Source organism: Zootoca vivipara, chromosome 7, assembly GCF_963506605.1.
Source record: "Zootoca vivipara chromosome 7, rZooViv1.1, whole genome shotgun sequence".
Classification (NCBI taxonomy): domain Eukaryota; kingdom Metazoa; phylum Chordata; class Lepidosauria; order Squamata; family Lacertidae; genus Zootoca; species Zootoca vivipara.
The window spans coordinates 15366570-15390656 of NC_083282.1; the positions used below are offsets into that span (position 1 = coordinate 15366570).

Sequence of the window (24087 nt, forward strand, 5' to 3'; positions counted from 1 at the left end):
TGGAAAGGAGACAATGCCACTAAACCTTCATCTGCCAAGAATAAAAACCAGAACTAGAATTCCTTCCTCTTTAAACCTTCCACACACCCCAAAAAAGTATCCAGAGGATGGAAACAAGATCTCTTTAACTTGTGTTTCACCTAAGGATGAAGATTGGCTTGGGTAAGAGCCAGTTTTTCAGTTCCTAGGGATGGGGCGTCAACCACTGCTATGCTTCTGGTTCCCAATAGGCCTTGAAGCAACCTGATACCTTCACAGCACCTAAAGGGCTCATTTGAATGCCTGCTACCTCCTCTCAAATTCTGTCTCAAGACTCTCACTATATATAGACTCATGGCGTGAGTCTATATATAGACTCATGATGAAGAATTCTGGAGTATACAAAAGCTTGCATACTGTTTTGATTTATTTTGGTTGGCTTAATAATGGTATAGCTCTATCATGGTTTTTGATTTTTTCTCATGGACCAACATAGCTCTTTTTTTTACTTTTAGTATCTGTATAATATCACAGTAAACATTGAGGAATCTTGTTATCATTACAGTTCTGTCAAGAATTAGAAACCATTTTATTTCATGGCAAAGGGATGGTATCTGCAATATATTAAATACTACTCCAAAACCCCACGAACCCACTAGACGTAATCAAAAAAACAATGGGAAGAAGACATAGGCTAAGAGATTAACCCCACTCAGTGGACCAGAATGTGGTCTAAACCCCCCTTTAAATCCACATCAACGAGAAGGAGAGAAGTCACTCTGAAACTCACCTACAGGTGGTACCTAACACCTAGGAAATTAGTGCTAATACGCCCAGGACCTCACCAAAATGCTGGAGAGGATGCACCTCCACAGGCACATACCTACACATGTGGTGGGAATGCCCCAAAATCCAACTATTCTGGACAACAGCCATACAAGAAATATGTAAAATAACTAAGCAAGTAAGAGAAATCACCCCAGAACTGGCCCTACTAAGCATCTTCCAAGACAATAATGCCCACTCACATCACAAAGCACTCATAACCCACCTACTATCAGCAACCAGAAACATCATAGCCAGACACTGGAGAGATCTGTCAGGAGTAAGCATGGACCAATGGTACCAAATAGTATGGGAAACAGCCCTACTAGAAAAAAATAACCAATAGACTGAAACTGATACAGGGACAAATAGAAGAAGATACCTTCACCCCGGTATGGCTCCCCTTTATCACATACACAGCCCAACAAGATAACGACAAGAATCCACCAACATCATACGAATCAATATGGCTAACCTGATTCAAAAATATCCACCCACCCCACTCACACACGAATACAAAGTTCACCACAGCCAATCACAAGTAAGCAACCGCACCCTAGGTCAACCCCAATTTCTCTCACCACCAAAGGAACACAAGCGAATAGCAAAGAGAACCTGCACAAACGATGCTGACACAAAACCCCACACATACATTAAGCAAAATAGAAACATCACCTTCCGACCCCACCCCTACCTACCACGGCCCCCTCCTCCTCTTCCCCCCTTTTTCCTCCTAATGTAACCCTAATGTCTCAACAAACGAAACTGACCTATGGAAAATGTAACTTGAAAAAAGAGACATTGCGCATACCTTTGTAAACCAAGAAAACTTTAATTAAAATATTAAAATATCAGAAACCATTTTATTTGCCATTATTAAACTGAGAGTCTCTAATACCATATTTTAAATAACTCTAAATATTTATAATTTATGCCAATCCCCATATTATCAGGACATATTATGGAGCATGGCACTCCCCCCCCTTTTTTTTAAAGGCATGCCCGGAATAGAAGAATCTGGGGAGTGGGAGGAGACAACAGGGATTGCTCAGCTGACGCCTGGGGAAGCAGTGGTGGCTGCTGCACTAACTCTCATGTCAGCTGTGGGGCAGGAAAGCTGATCTGCCTCAAAAGGCCCTACTGCACCTCTGGTTTGTGAGGAGATCCTCCCCAGAGCCCAAAGATGTCCTCTCTGGGGTGCTCCCCATTTCTGGGTTCCCGGCACAGTGTGTGCATGCAGGCACACGCAAATGGAGAGTTGCCTGTACTCCAAATGTGGTTGCACCATTCCACTTTTCAGTTCCTTGAAAACTCTATGCATGTATGCATGTATGTTTATAGAAGTATTTCTATGCTGCTGTATCATAAAATACCTGGGTGGTGTACTACATTAAAATATAAGACAACCGTAAAAACAATACAGATAAATCACTGAAATGGCTAATCAAAAAATTGAACATTAAACAGCTACAAAGGCCTGTCAGCATAAAAAGGTCTTCAAAAGAAGTCGGAAGGGAAGATGGCTGCCAAATCTCTCCTGAAAGAATGTGGCACAGCATGGAACCTACAACACTAAATGCTTAACTTACAGTTGGACCAGGCCTCTGTAACATGAGAGACTAGCAGCACTCCTCCAGATGATCTCAGTGAATAAGCTGGGATATAAGGACTCGGGCGATTCTTGAGTTATCCTGTGTCCAATTTGTTCAAGGCTTTGTATAGCAATACAAGAATGTTGAACCTGACCTGGTAGCATATGGATAGCCATTGCAGATGTTTCAGCTCAGAGGTATCACATGCTATCAACTGTCTGCCCCAATCAGCAATCTAGCCATTGGAGCCTCTGAACCAGGCCCAAGGGCAGCTTCACATAGAGTGCATTGCATTAATGTAGCCTCAAGATTACCAGTGCACAGACTATAGTGGCCAAGTGATCCCAATTCAGGTATGTCCATACCGGGCATACCAAATAAATCTGGTAAAGGGCACTTCTAGTCACAGAGGTCCCTTAAGCCTTAAATGTATTCAGGAGTGCCACTAAGCTACATAACTTCTTCTTTAGAGGGAGTACAACCCTGTCCAGAATAGGCAACTGGCTAGATTTCTGGACACAAGAACCACCTGCCAACAGAGCCTCAGTCTTCCCAGAGTTCAAATTCAGTTGACCACATCCAGTCTACCACAGCATTATAGCACCAGTCCAGTGCTTGCACAACCTCTCCTGGTTCAGATAATATGGAGAAATAGTTATGTTTCATCAGCTTACTGATGGCGTCATGCTCCAACATTCCAGTGTGGTATAGTGGTTAAGAGCGGTGGATTCGTAATCTGGTGAACCGGGTTCAATTCCCCGCTCCTCCACATGCAGCTGCTGGGTGACCTTGGGCTAGTCACACTTCTCTGAAGTCTCTCCGCCCCACTCACCTCACAGAGTGTTTGTTGTGGGGGAGGAAGGGAAAAGAGATTGTTAGCCGCTTTGAGACTCCTTAGGGTAGTGATAAAGCAGGATATCAAATTCAAACTCCTCCTCCTCCTCCTCCTCCTCCTCCTCCTCCTCTTGTTGTTGTTGTTGTTCTTCTTCTTCTTCTTCTTCTTCTTCTTCTTCTTCTTCTTCTTCTTCTTCTTCTTCTTCTTCTTCCTCCTCCTCCTCCTCCTCCTCCTCCTCCTCCTCTTCTTCTTCCTAAGGACCTCTCCCAATGGCTTCATAAAGGGACTCCAAAGCTTTAGGCTGCAATGCTATACCCACTTATCTTGAGTAAGTCCCACTGAAATTAAGAAAACTTAAGAGGCTGTGATATTAATGTGCATTTGGCTCTTGCACAATTAATGAAAAATGACAAGAAAATGAACTTCAGTGTGTGAAATAACAATTGCTTGATATGATACCATATAACCTCTCTGCAAACCAATCGGAATGAACACTACTGTTCACATGTGAGCAGCCATATCTTTTCCATATAGTTCCCATGGAGTCCCACAGAATATCATCAAGTCCCATCACTCCTAGGGACGTGCTAATCACTTCAGGCTATGAGCAGCTGTATTATGAATTTTTTAAAGTTTCAAAGGCAAACAAATATTTAACAGGAACAGATACAGCATTCAAAGTGCCTCACAAGTACTATAAAAAAAGTTTTGTGCCTGTGGGTTTTAAAGGATTTTCTGTTGGAAATCCACATATCATGGAACAAGAAGACCTCAGTCCTATCCTCATGCAGAAGAGGAATGGGACAGACTTGAATAGATCCATCCATTCCCATCGGGAAGTGGCCTACATGAACTGTAGACCAGCAGGAATACAGATATAATCAGAACAACTTTGTAATTGGAGCCAGAGACCCAAGTAAGGATTTGTTTTAATATTTTTGCTTAAAGCAATGAAGAATCTATAAAGCAAGGACTGGGAGATACTGAGGGTAAAATTGCATGCTATGTTAAGCACAGTCATTAACAAGCATGCTGACTGCTTAAATTTTCCTACAATCCAGATCAGAATCATGTTGCGCAGGAAGGGTGAAGCCTTTCCTCTCAGCACCATTTTTTTTCTCACTCTCTCTCTCTCTCTCACACACACACACATACACAATCCCACCTCATAGCTTTTTGCTTAACTATGACCTATATTATCAAAAATAGCACTTTGAGGACTAAACAGTAGCTGAGGGGGCTGTTTCCTGTGGGAAAACAATGCAGGAGAAAAGGAGTGAACTCCCTCCTTCTTGCTCTATGCAACTGATTTTTATAAAAATTATTAGTGGCCAATGTTCACCATGCTTTTTAAAATAAATAAGTAAATAGAGCATGCCTATCATAATGTGTAGTTTGGCCCTAAGTGATAAAATCCTGATTAGTCTGAATCTGTTTATCAGAGTCTGTTTTCCCCAGGTACCTAGATAACCTTGAATAACAAGCATTTAGAACTAGACAGAAATGTGAAATTGAATCATATTATCTCTACATTGGGTTAGGGTAAATTGTACCAAAATAATGTGCAACTAATGTTTATCCAATGTATGATTAGAATATTGGGATGAAATCTATTAAAATAAGATTTTATCATTGTTAAAATCAAAAAGTATTGAGATGAAAGCCATTCTTCAACCCCTAATACCACATTGGCTATGGTGCTGTGCAGTTACAATTCCACAGGTTCCTCAGAAACCAAAACAATAACTGCATGCAGGACAGAAGCAAACATTTTAAGGTAAATATTCCTGATAAACCGAAAGCAAAAGTTGTAACCAACAATCTGCTGCCTCTTATTCCATTTATTTACAAATGTCAGAGAGTAATTATGTAGCACTGTAGTTCTACTGTTTGCAAATCTGCTTAATGCTGCTCTCCAGTGCCAGATCTAAGTTTTCTGATCACACAATTAAGATGAAAATAAGGCGGAATTCTAGACATGGTAGCTCAACCTGCTTCCAAGGAAATATGCCTCAACGGAAATATTTGCTGAGCTACACCACAGACATCCAGAGCAAAAAGAGTCTCTAGAAAGTGAGCACACACCTGATTCTAGAGCTGTTATAGTCAGAGATTCCATTATACCCTGTGGTTGGCAAACATAGCGAGACTCAAAACCACTCTTGTGTGAGTCATATTTGTGCAGTATCTAATTAGTTGGGCTCTGGGTGCTACAGCAAGAAAAATGAATAATTTATCCAATGACACCATCATTTCTTTACAATGAAAATCGGAGAAGGGAGACAGAAGGGGATCTAACACCCTTTTCTACCCAGCCTTAAGATATACAAATGCATGCATTTTGCAGGGCTTTAGAAACACCATATGGAGGTTGTGAATACTACAAATTAGTGTTTTAGTGGATTCAGCTTTGGAATCCCAGCCCTTCTGAATTTTCATTCCAAATCCACTCCGAACTTATATGATCAGCGTAAGGAATAACCACAGCTATCAGGCCTGTTTGTTTTAAACATAATCTGTTCAATGTGTGAAACATAGAATAGAAATCACAAGACAGGTGCTAGGAAGGTGGAACAACAATACTTTTGAATACTGTGTTCAGATCCCCCAAAATGATAATTTTAGCTGTGCACATCCACTACTTTATCATCTATGAACTGCGCCGGGGTTTGGTGTATTAAGTTCTGAGAACCACATCAGAAACATAACATGAGGATGACGTCTGATCATTTGAAATGCATAATATAATTAGCACATTACTTCCACAAACATTTATCTCTGTGTCTGTGTTTATTACATTTATATACCACCTCTTTATCCCAAGGAGCTCACGATGGTGTCTTCCTCCTCCCAATTTTGTCCTTGTAGCAACCCAGTGAGGTAGGTTAGGCTGAGAGATGGTGATTGGCCCAAGGTCACCCAGGGAGTTTCATGGCTGAATGGGGATTTGTACCCTGGTCTCCCAGGTCATAGTCCAACACTCTAACCATTACACCACACTTGGCATGAATATTGCCAAAGTGCAGTTGCCATGAGTTGTTCAAAGGGATTGTGGCAGTAATTACAAAAACTGCAATGTGAAGACAGAATCCTAAATTCTCCAAGGCAAGAGCTATTTTCAGATACTGGTTGAAAATGGTATAGGAAGAAACATAATCATGTCCACTGCCTCTGTATTCAAGCTAAGTCAGGGGTGGGGAACCTTGGGAACAAAATACAGTCCTCTAAGCCACTCTATTTGGCTCTTGGAAATCTTCCTAGACCACACATTCTCCCAGTCCACATCCCCTATTCTTAGACTATATCCATCAATGGACCTGCTCTGTGTCCTCAACTGCCTTTTCTTGGCTGTGAACCATGATCATTCCTTTTCCCTTTTCAGAACCAGTGCTTGTGAACTTTCCTTTCTGCTCTCCTCCTTTAATGTGGTCACAAGGAGGACAATGGAAGTGTTCACTTTCATTTTTAACTCACTTTGTTACATCTGAACCCAAAATTGCACTTACTGTACAGTGGTACCTCGGTTTATGAACACAATTGGTTCCGGAAGTCTGTTCATAAACTGAAGCGTTCATAAACTGAAGCGAACTTTCCCATTGAAAGTAATGGAAAGTGGATTAATCCGTTCCAGACGGTCCGCGGAGTAACCGTTCATAAACTGAAGCGAACTTTCCCATTGAAAGTAATGGAAAGTGGATTAATCCGTTCCAGACGGGTCTGCGGAGTACTTAAACTGAAGCGTTCATAAACTGAAACATGGGTGTAATTGGTTCCGGAAGTCTGTTCATAAACTGAAGCGTTCATAAACTGAAGCGAACTTTCCCATTAAAAGTAATGGAAAGTGAATTAATCCGTTCCAGATGGGTCCGCGGCGTTCATAAACCGAAAATTCATAAACCGAGGTGTTCATAAACCGAGGTTCCACTGTAATCATAATTATACCGTAGTTTAAGGAAACAAGTCAAAATCATAAACCATGGTTTGAAATCAGCTTGTTTCCCTAAACCAGGCATCCCCAAACTGCGGCCCTCCAGATGTTTTGGCCTACAACTCCCATGATCCCTAGCTAACAGGACCAGTGGTTGGGGAAGATGGGAACTGTAGTCCAAAACATCTGGAGGGCCGAAGTTTGGGGATGCCTGCCCTAAACTATAGCTAAGGCTAAGCATAGTAAAGTAAAAATAGAAGTGAAAGCTTTCAATCTCCTCATCCTGGCCCTGCCTGAGAAGGAAAGAGCAGGGGAACGTGCATGAGCCCAAGGTTCTTTCACATCACATCCAAAATGAGCAAGTTATTAGCAGCATGATTTGGTAGCCTCTCGCTGTATTTACCCCAAAGAAAACCTATTCTTCGGGAAGTTAATCTGGTAGTCGCTTCCTTTAAAATTGCAAATAGTTACAGGAAAACTCTGCAATAACCTCAATAATTTCTACTGGATCTAATTCCAGTGGCAAAACTGAATCTTCACCATAAATCATGTAAGCAAGGTGCAGGTTTGTGAAAAACGTTCTCTGTGTAATGAAGGCAACTTGACCAAGAGAAGCATGCAAGAAAATGGCAATGCACATGGTCAAAACTTTAGAAAGGAAAGGAAGGAAGAGCAGGAGTTTGACAATGGTCACTAAAGACTGGCAGTGTGGTAGCGGGCAAGTAATTGAGCTGCCTTCTGCACTGGACAGGAATAGGAGAATAAGTCAAACCGTCTTCATATGCTTATTAGAGCAAACATTATTGGACACACCACTCACAAAGATACTGCAAGAGTTTCTGCTAAAGATACTGCTTTAATGCTGAACAATAATTATTTTGTTCAATTCATGGAATGATGAACACATAACCGTCAATGAAATGTTTGCGCTTTTATTACACTGCTGCTTAAGGCAATGGATAGAGGCCAAATTCAGCATTCACTCTTTGTTGGTTAATATGCAATATCTGAAAGACTGTCCAATATTAAATTAAATGTTACACTTGATAAAAACGAGAACATTTTTAACAAAGTAATCTCTAATATTACAGCCGTACGATAAAATGGGTAACATATGCATACAGTCTATTAAAATGCACATAATTTATCCAGCTCAAAATGAAAACATATCTAACAAGTAATTCTATTCATCTGGCCCTTTTTCACCCAGCCTTAAGATATACAAATGCATGCCTTTTCACCAGAACACAGCAGCTGGGAATGAAAAGGAAAGCATTCAAATGATCATTTTCACATCATATTCCATCGTCTTTTCACCAGCTTCTCCTCTGTCTTTCTTTGAGCCCTATTCTATTACAAGAGAGCTGCTTCTTAGATCAATTCATATTTCCATAATCCACACTGCTGTTTCTCCCTCTTCTCCCCAGGGTAGACTAACCCCTACATCCAGAGCTGTGGCTTACAACTGTCATTAAGACCTATAACAATAACAAGATAACAAAAGAGTTGGTCGAGATGAGGCTTGGCTATACCATATGCTGATCAAGTGCAAAATTTTGAACTAGTGGAAAAAATCTATAAAACAAAACCATGATACATATATTGGGCTTGCCACTTGTCCTTCCAAATGCAAGGAAAGTCAACTTTTTAAATCATCAAACATTTATTTGCAAGCCCACAGAGCCTTCATGTACAAGTGATATTAATGTCTACTCAGAACATTTTTTATGTGAAAGATGAAGATTATAGGTCCTTCCAAGTCTTTAGACCACAATTGTCAGGGGATCTCCCTTGTGTCTTCAAAATGTCTGTTTTCTTCCCAAAATAGGAGCCCAAACTCACCATGTGCATAAAATGGTTTGGATCAACCAATCCATTAGCTGCAATTTCATGGTGAAAAACGTGAAATGGTTTACATTTAAAGTTGCATGTGCATGTTCCTAACATTTTCACAGTTAAAAGGTGTATAGTCTGTTAGTCTTGCAACAGTGTTGAGCATGTGCAGTGCCGTTGACTCCCATCATTAAACGTAACTTTTCCTACTTGCATTTGTTTGTTTTTTAAATGAAAGCTTTTTAATTAACATTTTTTTCTATGTGCATCTATAAAATTATAGCAAGCATCAAATAAATTGTATTAGTTGCTGAGGGGAAACATTACGTGCAGTTCCATTATTCTTTTTTTCTGGAGGGGGGGGGGAGGGACCACATTCAGTTTACAGGCAGCCCTTGAAGCAAAAGAACAGCATGTAACCAGTTCCCCCTTGCACCATTTCCCACTGAAAATCACCCTCTAAAACCGCTTATATCCCAGCAATGGAAAAGATACAGGAATCCATACCAGTCCCCAGACGAAACCACAATACATAATGTGTAGTTCTGTGTGCATATCATAGTTGTATGTGCATATTATAGCCTCCAGTGGTCCTGTTTTAGCCAGGAAAGCTGTGCTGTTTAGAGTTATGCCCTAGGAAAAGAACCCATTTTCCAATTACCCCAGTTTTCAGGAAGCAACATTTCCCCTTCACTCCCACCTCTTTCTTTCTTTATTCCTTTATACACATGTGGCTGGACCAAGAAATTTTGGGGCCTGAGGCAAAGGACAAGATGCCGCCCCCCGCCCCCCATGCCATGTACTGAAGCCAATTGGACAGGCAATTGACTCTTACTTCAACACTGGCAATGGGGCAGTGGCCTATACCTGAAAGAAACAGACTAGCTTGGGGGCTGCAGGACAGGTCGTGTGGCATACACAGCTCTGTCCTCCAACCTAGGAGAGTGCCCAATGGGCTTGAGAGCATTGGCTAGGGATCTGCCACTGCTACCTACCTGTACCAACATCTGCTGTCACCTCACTCCAGCTAAGGGTGAGGCAGCTCTGCCACAGCAAAGGCTGAAGTCCAGTGTAGACATCATAAACAATCTGCCAAATCAAAGCTATCTATTTTTGTCATCCTTTATTTATTTAATAAAGCACTAAAATTATTCAGGCAAGCAAAGTAATTGTGATAAAAATGTTTGTTTATGAACTGGTTTGATGATTCTCCCCCTCTGAACTTTCCCCTCCAAAGTCTCAGAGTTATATATTATTAAATTTATTTATACCCTACCTTTCCACTTAGTTTAGGCTTCTCCAGAGTGGTGCCCTTCAGATGTTGCTGGGCTACAACTCTTATTATCCCTAACAACTGATCACATAGACTGGGGCCGATGAGGCTTGGGACATCAGGTTGGGACAAGCTGACTTGGGCCTTCAAGGGTGCTCGTGTGTCTGAATGGTCTGCAGTCTCAACACATGCAGACTTTCGCATTCGTAGAATGAAGGTGCGCAGCTGAGTGATGGAACATCTTGCTTTGCATTAGAAGGTCCCAGGTCCAATCCCTGACATCTCCAGGTAAGACTGAGAGAAACTTCCTCTCTGAAACTCTGGAAAGTCACTGCCAGTCAGCATAGACAATACTGACCTAAATGGGTCATTGGTCAAACTCAGCATAAGGCACCTATGTTCCTTATGTCTTTATGTCTACTCCGGTTAGCCTCAAAAAAAATAAGCCCACCTAAAAGAACACACAACTTCAGGCCAATCTTTTTCATACATTACATTGGAAGCATTATTTAAGGAGACACAATTCACTTACACTGTGAATGTCTAGAACTTGAGGAGGAAGGCAAAGGGAAGCAGCAGACAATTTGGCACTGTTTCTGGACCTGACCCTAGGCCCAAAATAAAATCACTCCAGTTCTCATCTCCTTTTACCCTGAATGGCCATCTTATTTATGAAACCTATTTTTTCCTGAAGAAGTGTGCATGCACACGAAAGCTCATACCTATGACAAACTTAGTTGGTCTCTAAGGTGCTACTGGAAGGATTATTTTGTTTTGTTTTGACTGCGTCAGACCAACACGGCTACCTACCTGTAACTAGTACTATTTTTTCCTAGTTGTTCTGAGCCACCCTTCATACTGATTCCAGGGCAGCCTGCAACATTGCTGTCTACATTTACCCTATTGTGTCATAAAACTGCAATTACGAAATAGGAGCTGACAACTCTTGAGCCAAATGCCATCCTACTAAAGGTGCTTCTTGGCTCCTCAATTGCCAAAGTTCTGCCTTCACTTGTTGGGCAACATCAGTTCAGGCAACAAGGAGCAAGAGCAAATAGAGGGGTGGAAACAAAATGATGCAGAATACACAAGGGAACAGCCTTGCACATACAGGTACCTGAAAGCACTAAGAAAATATGCAGAGCCTTGAAAGACAATGATTCAAAATGCCTATAGTTCTCTTCCTTCACACAGGAGAGGAAGAAGGGAGGAAGAAAGGGAGGTGGTGACTGTGCTGTGTCTTCTGGCAAGCTTTAAAGTACCAACCCAGAAAAAGCAACTGCTGCGGGACTGTAAGAGCAAATCTTTTTTTTTTTTAAATCAAGCTGGGGAGGAAAGAAAGAAGCCGCTCTTAAAGAGAAATTTTAGAATCCAGTATGTTCAGTAGTGAACTAAACAGTGAAACTGTGGTTAAGAAGGTGCTAATGCTGTCCAGGCATATCTCTTTATGGTTCTAGTGTCATGTCAAATGTTGAAAGGAAAAGTGAGTGTGTCTGTGCACACACGTAATTATATTGAAGATTTTGTGCATACAGGATTGTCTATATGTATTCTTTTCAAAGGATGAAGCAAAAATAGTTTAATTGTGCTCTTCGGTGTATGTTGCAGATATCCCAAAGGTCACCACACCAGTTTGGTTATAGATATTCAGCACAAAAACCTATATCATCAGAATTACTAAACATGTACCTTATTTCAAAATATAATTATACGGGCTAATACTTTCAAAAATTCTGAACTTTTTAATTGTCTCTATTTGGTTTTTAAGTTCCATAGTAAGCCAAAATACATACAAACACACACAAAACCAAAGCTGGCATGAGAGACAGTAACAGTCTTTCTTTATTCTGTTTAACAGGTAATAATAAATTATAATAATAATAATTTATTATTTATACCCCGCCCATCTGGCTGGGTTTCCCCAGCCACTCTGGGCTGCTTCCAACAGAAAAATGAAATAAAATATTAAACATTAAAAGCCTCCTTAAACAGGGCTGCCTTCAGATGTCTTCTAAAAATCTGGTAGTTGTTTTTCTCTTTGACATCTGATGGGAGGGCGTTCCACAGGGCGGGCACCACTACCGAGAAGGCCCTCTGTCTAGTTCCCTGCAACTTGGCTTCTCGCAATGAGGGAACTGCCAGAAGGCCCTCGGTGCTGGACCTCAGTGTCCGGGCAGAACGATGGAGGTGAAAACGCTCCTTCAGGTATACTGGATCGAGGCCATTTAGGGCTTTAAAGGTCAGCACCAACACTTTGAACTGTGCTCGGAAATGTACTGGGAGCCAATGTAGATCTTTCAAGACCGGTGTTATGTGGTCACGGCGGCCACTCCCAGTCACCAGTCTAGCTGCCGCATTCTGGATTAGTTGTAGTTTCCGGGTCACCTTCAAAGTTAGCCCCACGTAGAGCGCATTGCAGTAGTCCAAGCGAGAGATAACTAGAGCATGCACCACTCTGGCAGGCAGGTAGGGTCTCAGCCTGCGTACCAGATGGAGCTGAGAGACAGCTGCCCATAACACAGAATTGACCTGCGCCTCCATGGACAGCTGTGAGTCCAAAATGACTCCCAGGCTGCGCACCTGATCCTTCAGGGGCACAGTTACCCCATTCAGGACCAGGGAGTCCTCCACACCTGCCCGCCTCCTGTCCCCCACAAACAGTACTTCTGTCTGGTCAGGATTCAACCACAATCTGTTAGCCGCCATCCATCCTCCAACCGCCTCCAGGCACTCACACAGAACCTTCACCGCCTTCACTGGTTCTGATTTGAAAGAGAGGTAGAGCTGGGTGTCATCCGCATACTGATGAACACCCAGCCCAAACCCCCTGATGATCTCTCCCAGCGGCTGCATATAGATGTTAAAAAGCATGGGGGAGAGTACAGAACCCTGAAGCACCCCACAAGTGAGAGCCCAGGGGTCTGAACACTCATCCCCCCACCACCACTTTCTGAACATGGCCCAGGAGGAAGGAGCGGAACCACTGTATAACAGTGCCCCCAGCTCCCAACCCCTCTAGACGGTCCAGAAGGATGTTATGGTCGATGGTGTCAAAAGCCGCTGAGAGATCCAGCAGAACTAGGAAACAACTCACACCTTTGTCCCCAGCCTGCTGAAGATCATCAACCAATGCGACCAAGGCAGTTTCAGTCCCATAATGAGGCCTGAATCCCGACTAGAAGGGATCCAAATGGTCCGCTTCTTCCAGGCGTATCTGGAGTTGTTCAGCAACCACTCGCTCAATCACCTTGCCCATGAATGGAAGATTTGAGACTGGGTGATAGTTGGCCATATTAGCCGCATCTAAAGATGGTTTTTTGTGAAGCGGTTTAATAACCGCCTCTTTCATCGGGTCTGGGAAGGCTCCCTCATGGAGAAAAGCATTCACCAACCCACAAAGCCCATCGCCCAGCCCTTCCCGGTTAACTTTAATAAGCCAGGATGGACAAGGATCAAGGAGACAGGTGGTTGGTTTCACTCGTCCAAGCAGCCTGTCCACATCCTCGGAGATAACAGATTGGAATTGATCCCATGCAACTGGACTAGACAGACCTCCAGCACTCCCCCCCCCCCTGCGCCCACGGTGGAGTCTACCTCTTCCCGAAGGTAGCATCATTCTACCCTCCTGCAATCTTAAAACACGAGTTGCCATTGTGGTACACTTGTCTTCAGAGGGGTCTGGAAGTCTTTGATTTCAGCAAGTATAATTAAAAGAAGTTGCATAAAGTTCATTCATAATATTCACTTATACTTTGGCCTGATTTATATGCCAAACCATCATCAAGCCAAACTTTGGTTTAAAGGGGAACCTGCTCACCTCCTGCTGATGCCATGCTGCCACAAGCTAAGGAATCACCTTAAGAGTGACATTCAAAGCTAGGCTCATGATTTGTTATTATGAATGAATATATGAATTGTACACATTTTTTTAACTATACTTGTTAGTGTCAAAGAGCTTACAGTTTGTTTGGGGAGAAACAAACCATAAACTCAGATTGGGATGTAACTCTAAACTAGAACAGAACTTATCTTGTAGCAGCAGCAGGGGAAGAGTGAAGCACTCGAAATTTTGGCACCAGTATGATGTAAATTCACCTTTAAAGCATATGTTAGTTTAACCATGGTTTAAAGTGACAAACAAACTAAGCCATTGACAGTTATCTTGGTAAATGCTTAACCAGAGCATCATATTCTGCATCTTTTTCTCAGGAACATCTTTATGTGGCAAGCTACATAAAGCCCATTTCTCTAGTTTATCAAGGTAATGCTTTTTCACATTTGTTTAGATTTCTCACCTATTCTACGCAAAGGAACAGAACACAATACTTATGTGCCTTTTCCTTGGTTTAACAGCACCATAATGTTCATTACAAAATTAAGAAAATCCTTCCAGTAGCACCTTAGAGACCAACTAAGTTTGTCATAGGTATGAGCTTTTGTGTGCATGCACACTTCTTCAGTGTGATAGGTATGAGCACATGAAAGCTCATACCTATGACAAACTTAAGGTAAAGGTAAAGGGACCCCTGACCATTAGGTCCAGTCGTGACCGACTCTGGGGTTGCACGCTCATCTCGCATTATTGGCCGAGGGAGCCGGCGTATAGCTTCCAGGTCATGTGGCCAGCATGACAAAGCCGCTTCTGGCAAACCTGAGCAGCACATGGAAACGCCGTTTACCTTCCCGCTGTAGCGGTTCCTATTTATCTACTTGCATTTTGACGTGCTTTCGAACTGCTAGGTTGGCAGGAGCTGGGACCGAGCAACGGGAGCTCACCCCGTCACAGGGATTCGAACCGCCGACCTTCTGATCAGCAAGCCCTAGGCTCAGTGGTTTAACCACAGCGCCACCTGGGTCCCCAGGTGCTATTGGGGGAACTTAGTTGGTCTCTAAAGTGCTATTGGGATGATTTTTTTTATTTTGTTTTGTTTTGACTACATCAGACCAACACAGCTACCTACCTAGGTTAGCTTCTAATAATTTATCCAGTAAGATTTACAGCTGAAAAGGGACACAGGTTTACACCTGCTACTATGGCATTCAGCCCAGTCACAAGGACAGTTCCCCTTGCCATTGACCCTTTACTATTCCGTTCAACTCTGTACATTTGTAACTGGATTTAACGGAACACACACATATAAAAATACAAACATTTGCAACTGACAGACTTAATAAAACTTGCTTTTGTATGGACACAAGCCTTGAATACAATCAACCTCAAGTGCACCTTTGATAGTAACATTTGAATAAGAGAGAGAGTGTGAAATCAAAAACACAGCTGCTTCCAGGCAAAAAAAGTCTCATTCATGCAAATGGCATTTGCAGTCTACCTAAAACTCTTGAGTACTGGAATAGATTGCAACTGTTCATATTAATGTGTGAGCAACATGTTGCCAAGTAACAACACACATAAACTGGGGTTCTCTGTGTTGTCATGAAGAAGTATCATTGATCTGAATGAGTTTCACACATGCACAACTGACAATTTTGTTTGGAATTTCAGGGCCAGTATTTTTCTGACAAACGCTGAACTGCAAACTGCTTTGGCAACATACTTTTTATATAGGTTCCTATATTCAAAATAGAATTCAAACTGTTGTTTATGGTGTTTTTCTCCAAGGATCTGGGACTATTTAAAGCAAAACTGAGAAATCGGTCTGAGCCACAGAAAGAAGAAAGTATATTATTCAATAAAATCAAAATGAAAAGAGCCAAATACATTCAATGAAGAAGCCTATCAAAAAAAAAAACCCATAATTTTTAGAGGACTCGGTTAGACAACCACCTGTTTGTTGCAAGCATTAAGCTTCTGTTGAAAACTGCTAACATGCCCAAGTGTCAAAGTAGCTCTGGTGAATGAGAGAAGACTTTCATAAATACTGAAGTACCACCAACAGTATATACACAACCAACGTGTTAACTTCAGTGCTGATACTAACAGTTGTGCAGCCTCTTAGATTATCATTGGTGATGCGCACCTGGTGGCAATTTCAGAGATGTGTGTCAATCATAATTTCCCAAATTTATTCCACTGGAACTATATTCATGACTTCAGAAGAAGAAGAAATACCACCACTGGCATTTGGTCATAATATCCACACAGATTAAAAATAATAATGTGATAAATCCATGAAAGCAACTATCATGCTGCAATACTTCCTGCCACAAACACATTCTAATGATCAAATCAGCTGGTGAAGAGTCTTTTATTGTTATCATCAGCCATCTGCCTTCCTACAGTTGAATGGGAAAGCTATAAAAAGCTGTAGAAAGGCAGGTTATTCTGATATTATTATTATTATTATTATTATTATTATTATTATTATCATTATTATCATTATTATCATTATCATCATTATCATTCCATTATTTTAAAGGGATCAATCTCATGTTTCTAACCTTGTCTCCAAAGTCCTCCGGGAACTTCCACAAAACCACAGGATCTGTAAATAATTGACAGACAGCATTAATCAGAGACAAAAGAACAGAGTCTTAGAGTAGAGTACATTAATATTAAAGAGGGTCAACGTAGCTTCAGGCTCACAGACAGGTACAAAAAATGTGTCTCAAAACTCAGATATGGGATTATTCAAAATATTTTTTAAAAAAATTCATATTTATGAAACTCCATGCATATTTGTTAACACAATAACAGAAGGTTATTTTGTGGTGTGTGTGTTTTTTCCATAGCCTTTTACTCTGTGGCTGTTTTAATGCCTTTTAAAGATGTTGTTCCAATATTCATTTTTGCAAAAGGGAATTAAAAGTAGAAAAATGCAAAATGTTTTTCAAATGTCACAATTTAAGCCTATATCACTGTTTTTTAAAGCAGTTCACCAAGCTTTGTTCCACACTTACAATTTAAAATTACAGGTTAAGAATATAACAGAATACTACACATTCACCAGTTGAGGTTTGGGACCTGCTACGTCCAAAAATCATTTGGTTTTATGCAAACTAGCCCTGGCTAAAGAAACGAATTTGCTAGCTTAAGGGAGGCATTTTTAAAAGTTTTCTTTCAATCCTAACACCATGTAGGATATGTACCTGGAACGCTTATCTGGCAGAACCCCCAAATACTACATTCTGAGGGGTGTTCTGTGTGATAAAAAAAGTTGTCAAGTAAATAAAGCTTCAGTCTGCACAACACTTAAATAATTCTGTCTGATACTGTTGTTTTGAAATTTGCTACTACTTTAGTCTTTGTTATATGCAATTATGGTATGTTATTAAGTAGTAATAAAACACACATGCAGCAGTTAATTGCCATATGAATGTTTAAAACACAAAAGATCCCACAAGCCTGAAATCTGTCCACATTTGCTCTAATCCATTCCACAAAATAAAAACCAGTAAATATTGTCATGTTACTTGGTATTATGATATTAACTTTGCATCCCTTCAAAGGTCTTACTGGCCACTAACAAATATTCAAAGGATCAATTAATTTTCACACTTCCTTTCTGAAGTGCTCACATCATTTCCATTTAAAGGTACAGTAAGGAGAAGGGGAGGGTTTCATCACAAAAAAGAGATGGGTATTTTGGTGTACCCAGCACCACAATCCTGAATGTGAGGGTGTTGACAAGGAGCAAGAGGCTACATCTTGACAAGAAGGAGCAAGCATAATCCTATTCTGCAGTTATGTACTTCCTCTTCAGAACTACTGAGACCAAATTTACTTTTCCTGGGAAGCCTGATTTCTAGACACCCAACAACGTTAAGTCAATTTTATGCTGATTTTATGGATGAGAGAACAGTAATAGCTAGAAGAAAACACTGTCACCACAGATGACTTGTAACTCACTACACAGCTTAGATCAACATATGCCTCATAACAACTCAAAATATATTAGTGCTAGATTAAACACTTTTCATTTATATTTTGAAGTGACCGTAAGACTCACCAAGTATTTGCAACAAATGTAGATATTATGAACATTATATTGGTTACAAATTTGCACAAAGTTGCTTCCACATGTGCAAGATATTGCTTCAGGTCCTCCTCCAGGAAAGGCATTCCATAAGACACAAGCAAGTGTCACCACATGAACCTCCCCCCCCCACTATGTGCAAATAATCCCTTTCCACTCATGTAAATAGAGAGGTTTGGATCCAAGCCCCTGGGGTTATCATATGGTTCAATAATCTATCCTACTTTCACTATGAACAAGTTACTTCATATTTATTGAAACCACAATACACTTATCTTAATTATAGCAAATTTTAGATGGACAAATGGTGCTTAAAAATTAAATCCAACCCCTTCCTCCGTATTTAAAAGTTATTTTTTAATTTTGTAAATGTCTAAACCTGTGTCCAAACATGGATTATAGGGTGGTGCACATTTGAAAAATTCAAATACCAATACAATATTAAAGCAAACCGCGAAAATCAAAACATAATAAAAACTAGAAGTAAAGTTAACATTGTGTCACAGATGTCCTCCAATAACAATTGCAGGATATCAATATTAAGACAAAGAGTTTATGAAGGAAACCTGCTAAAACAAGCCACAGCAATTATCTAAACCAGACATCCCCAAACTTCGGCCCTCCAGATGTTTTAGACCACAATTCCCATCATCCCTGACCACTGGTCCTGTTAGCTAGGGATCATGGGAGTTGTGGGCCAAAACATCTGGAGGGCCACAGTTTGGGGATTCCTGATCTAAACAAAGGAAAATTTACATTTCATATACCCTGTTTCCCCTATTTTAAGACATAGTGGTAAGTTTGTTACTGTCAATTAATTTTAGATATTTAAAGGAAACACAGAATCACAGAATTGTAGAGTTGGAAGGGACCACAAGGCTCATCTAGTCCAAGCCCCTGCTATGCAGGAATCTTGCCCAAGGTGGAGCCCAAACCCATAACCCTGAAAACAAGAGCCTCATGCTCTACCATTCTAAGCTTTCCCAACAGTTTTCTCTGCATTAGAAAATATACCCTACAAGAACTGAAGTTAATGGTTAGTTAAGCTTTGATCCCATTTTGAAATCAGTTTTCTGCATTTTAATTAACTAATATTCAAAATATCTTATTTTGGGCCAATATCATTGTCGAGTGAAATGTTTCCAAAAAGAGAAATACAAACAACACGAGGTCAATATATAACAATTCTAATAAAAATGCAAGTTAATTTTTTTACTGGTAACTTTACTATTTTGTATAAAAATTAATCTTGCACCATATTGTTTTCATTGGATCAGTTGATAAACTCCATAGGTTTTAGAACTAGAAACCAGTTAGAGGGAAACAAATAGGTTTACTTCAACTTTTCCCTAAGGCTCTGAAAGTGGCATAGCAAGCAAAAAAAAAACCAAGATGTTGTGCAGGCTTGGTCACTTAGTCACATTAGTTTTAGGAAACAGGAGTGCACACATTATTTTATTAAGATGCATGCAGATTAATAACATCTGCACGAGCATCTCAGGTATTTTTCTATTTTAAAAAAAAGTATTTTTAATACAGTTCTCTCTCTCTCTCTCTCTCTCTCTCTCTCTCTCTCTCTCTCTCTCTCTCTCTCTCACACACACACACACACACACACACAAACCCCAACATTCCCAAAGCAGATGCTCAGTTGGGATGCTGTGCAGCTAGGCTCCCCGTCAAGCTGGGAAGCAATACAACTCTCTCAAGCTGAGCTTTGGCTTCAGAGCAGCTGGCATGGCACACAGCTCACTTTCTAGCCACCAGCTTTTCCAAGACAGACTACTCTCCCCGAGGCAGACACTGAGTTGGGAGACTGGTGGAGAACTGCCTTCTCACTGACCATCAGTTTTAGAGAGGTTGGCAGAAATCCAACTGGTAAAATATCTCTGATCTGCACTGGGAGCAGATGCAGGGTTGTAACAGAAGCCTCTGTGCACAGCTTCAATTCCAAAGTTAGGTGGCTGGAAAATGACGTATAATTTATACACCACCCTTTGTCCAAGAAAGGTGGCTCACATAGCTTAATACAAACACAAAATTCAAGGAATGCAGTACAATAAATTGCACACCATCAGCATATATGGCACTTTCCTGAGCACAAGAGGAAAGGTTCCCATCCAGAAGAGCTTACACTCTAAAATTTGAGCCACGAGAAACATAAGAGAAAAGAGAAGGAAGTGGAGGCAAAAGTAAGCAGGGAAAGAAAATGCAATTGGTTACATTAAATGTACTTGAGCTTAGTGCAAGTAGATAAATAGGTACCACTACAGCGGGAAGGTAAACGGTGTTTCCGTGTGCTGCTCTGGTTTGCCAGAAGCGGCTTTGTCATGCTGGCCACATGACCTGGAAGCTGTATGCCGGCTCCCTCGGTCAATAACGCAAGATGAACGCCGCAACCCCAGAGTCGGTCACGACTGTACCTAATGGTCAGGGGTTCCTTTACCTTACTTGAGCTTAGAGGGCATGGGAGCTTGGGGGTTAACTCAAAGGTAAAGGGACCCCTGACCATTAGATCCAGTCATGACCGACTCTGGGGTTGGGGTGCTCATCTCGCGTTATTGGCTGAGGGAGCCGGCATACAGCTTCCAGGTCATGTGGCCAGCATGGCTAAGCTGCACTTTGACGTGCTTTCGAACTGCTGGGTTGGTAGGAGCTGGGACCGAGCAACGGGAGCTCACCCCGTCGCAGGGATTCAAACCGCTGACCTTCTGATCGGCAAGCCCTAGGCTCTGTGGTTTAACCCACAGCGCCACCCGCATCCCTATTAACTCAAAGGCTTCATGGGAAAAGGTGGGTTTTTAGGAGTGATTTGAACAAAGTAGAAGAGAAAAGGCTAAAAAAGAGGAGTTGCTTTCAGAGACAAAGAAAGGAGAAGAAGAAAAGCTCAAACATCACTTAGTTAAACAATCACACCAAGTAACCAAATTTGCACTGGCAGCCAAGAAGCTTCTTCCAGCTATGTAAATGCACTCCAATCTTAAGTCTTAATGTTGTAAATTTATTTTTATGTTGTAAACTGCTACAGGTTACGTGCATGGTTTTAGATGAAATATTCCTTTTATTCTCTGTCGTCCATTGTAAAGGCCTTTGGCTATATGCAATAAAAACTGATTGATAGTGAAACAATCAATTAGTTCCTCATCAATGGTCCAAATCCTCTCACTGTAAGTTACTTGTTCAAAAATGGCTAAAAGACCATTATCTGGCTTAAGTGGTTAGCGCATTACTATCACACATATTAAGGTAAAATGTACTTAATTGTAGACCATGAATGTAGAGATTGCTTCTGTTTTCCTCCCCCACTAGCATGAGCAACAAATTAAGATTTCTAATTTTGCTGTACATCCAAACTAGGAAGCATGGTTTGTTTAACTCAAACAAACCTTGGCTTGACACTATGGTTGGTTTGGAGTGAAACCAATCACTATTCTTGGTCTGGCCATAATGCTAAGTAAAGGATATCAGGGTTGTGTTTCCAACTGCCTAGGAGGTACGACTGGAATGGAAGCCTTCTGCACATTCACAGTAACCCACTAGCTATTGATTTTCTGTAATGTGCAATCACTGCCACTGAATGTACCATGCACAGTCCTTCACCTGGAACAAATTGTCGGCCTGTGAGGCTTCAGTGCCTGGTTGGCATCTGTAAGAGGGTTGCAAAATGCACAGTATTTGCCCACTGATTATGGGAGGAATATAGGTGTACCAAAGGACTTCAGTGAGAAGTTTCACAAAGTGTATCTATCCATTCACTACCATTTGCAGTTAATTAGTTACAAAAATACCAAATAGAGTACTCCAGCACTCTAAATACTAATGAGCAAATTAGAAAAGTTAGAAATAACTGCTTTTGTTTGTGGTTTCAGGACAGCAAATTATATTGGTTACAGTGATTCCTACTGAAGGAACAGTGTAAGCCATGGGTAGGCAAACTAAGGCCTGGGGGCTGGATCAGGCCCAATCGCCTTCTAAATCTGGCCTGCGGATGGTTCAGGAATCAGCGTGTTTTTACATGAACAGGAAGTGTCCTTTTATTAAAAATGCATCTGTGGGTTATTTGTGGGGCTTAGGAATTTGTTCTTTTTTCTTCTTCAAAATATAGTCTGGCCCTCCCACAAGGTCTGAAGGACCGGCCCCCTACTGAAAAAGTCTGCTGACCCCTGGTGTAAGCAGTCTGTATTCAGACCAGTTTTTAGCACAAAAAGATGGCTTTTAATTTTTTTATTTAAAACACACACACACACACACACACACACACACACATTCTACAACTGGAAGAATTTACTGTGTTTATACTCTTCCGGCAACCTCAAAAGGGATAGTTCTGGTGTGCAGCACTGAACTTTTTAAAGTTGGAGTTATTAGGTTATTATATATACACACATTAAAAAGAATTGGCTTCTAGTGGCTAGGAAAGCATATCAGATTAATTTTTTTAACAGATTTCATATAAGGGATACACATCATAAACCAGAAATATTACTGTCAGGCACATCCGACTTTAGGTGAGAAGAAGAAGAGTTTGGATGAGGGTCTCAGAATCTTAACTCAGGAGGATAAAAGTGGAAGATGTTTTAGTAGCTGAATGAAAAGCTGCATGGGCAAGTAAGGAAGAAAGCAGTCAGTATTTGCCAAGGAACAGTAATGAAAAGAAAGAACAAGGACAAAACAGAGTAGAGGAACTTAATAAAAAAAAGAGGGGGGCAGAGAACCTTAAAGAACACTTGCTATCTTGTCTGGCACTTAAAATATGTTAGATTAAAGGCAATATGCAAATGACAGTGCCACTTTAAGACATACTTGAAACCACTCTTTAATGCAAATCATAGACTTGGTGGATTTATGCTCATGAAAAGAATTTTGCTGATGTTATCAGTCCACTCTTTACTATAGCAGCCGTACCTTGAAAAATCAGGCAATCTGTTACAAGGAATATTTGGCCAAAAGAGGTGTGTGTGCATGTGTGAATCCAATTACTCCAGTTTTAAAGAATGGATTGAACTAAAGTTATTCTGGTTATATTAGTTGTGTGTGGACAATCTAGGAAAGACAAACTTTTTGGGGGGGAACTTCTATTCAGTTTTGTGGACAACTTTTAAAAAGCTGATTTTTCATAGTATTATCAGAGTTTAGAGCAACACTGAAAACAACACTATCATCATGTACCTTGAGTCCTCAGCTTGCTTTCGAGAAAGTCTCTTGTAGCTGCTGTTGTTAAAATGAAAATGCTTCCTTTGAAATGTAAATGTAATTCTTGTATGGTGCAATATAACGGCAAGTCAGTGGAATGCACTACTATGGTTACTAAAATGCAGAAATGACTGCCTTCTCTGGTGGCTTCTGACCTGATCCAAGGAGTATGGGATGGTAGAGGAGATCATGAGGGACTGAAATTTATTTTGAAGTTGTCTGTCACAATGTCCTTAGCCTGCAGCAGGGTAGGAAAGAAGCCCTGATCCAGATTCAGAGAAAAGTGGAGGGTTGCCCATCAAAACAAATTTATATACCGGTATATAGAAATACAGTACATGAACATGACCTTTGATCAACTCAAGCATGAGCTGTCTCATTATACTCTACAGTGGATAATCTGTTATCTGCAACATCAGTGATATTGAAGACATCCAAGATGTTGAAACACATCTGGCAATTGGAATAGTTAACCATCATACATATTATATTTTTTAATTATTTTCCCCATCTACCAAGGAACTTTATATTTAACAATAAGTATCTTTAATTCCTCCTCACTTTCTGCCATCAAGGTTGTGTCATCAGCATATCTGAGGTTGTTGATATTCTTTAAAGGGCATTTCGTTAATAAACAAGATATTCTATAAATAACTAGCTGGCCCTGCCACGCGTTGCTGTGGCTCATCCATGTG

The 24087-nt window shown here is 40.8% G+C and overlaps 1 protein-coding gene across 3 annotated transcripts in view; it reads right to left on the bottom strand.

Annotated features, from left to right (window-relative positions):
• The window catches only part of DENND1B (DENN domain containing 1B), a 190726-nt gene that overhangs the window by 126916 nt on the left and 39723 nt on the right, over nucleotides 1-24087 (bottom strand). For all 3 annotated transcript variants that reach the window (XM_035123797.2, XM_035123795.2, XM_035123796.2), the window contains exon 3: nucleotides 16665-16708. In XM_035123797.2, coding sequence (XP_034979688.1) covers nucleotides 16665-16708 — 44 coding nt within the window. The remainder of the gene's footprint in view (nucleotides 1-16664; nucleotides 16709-24087) is intronic.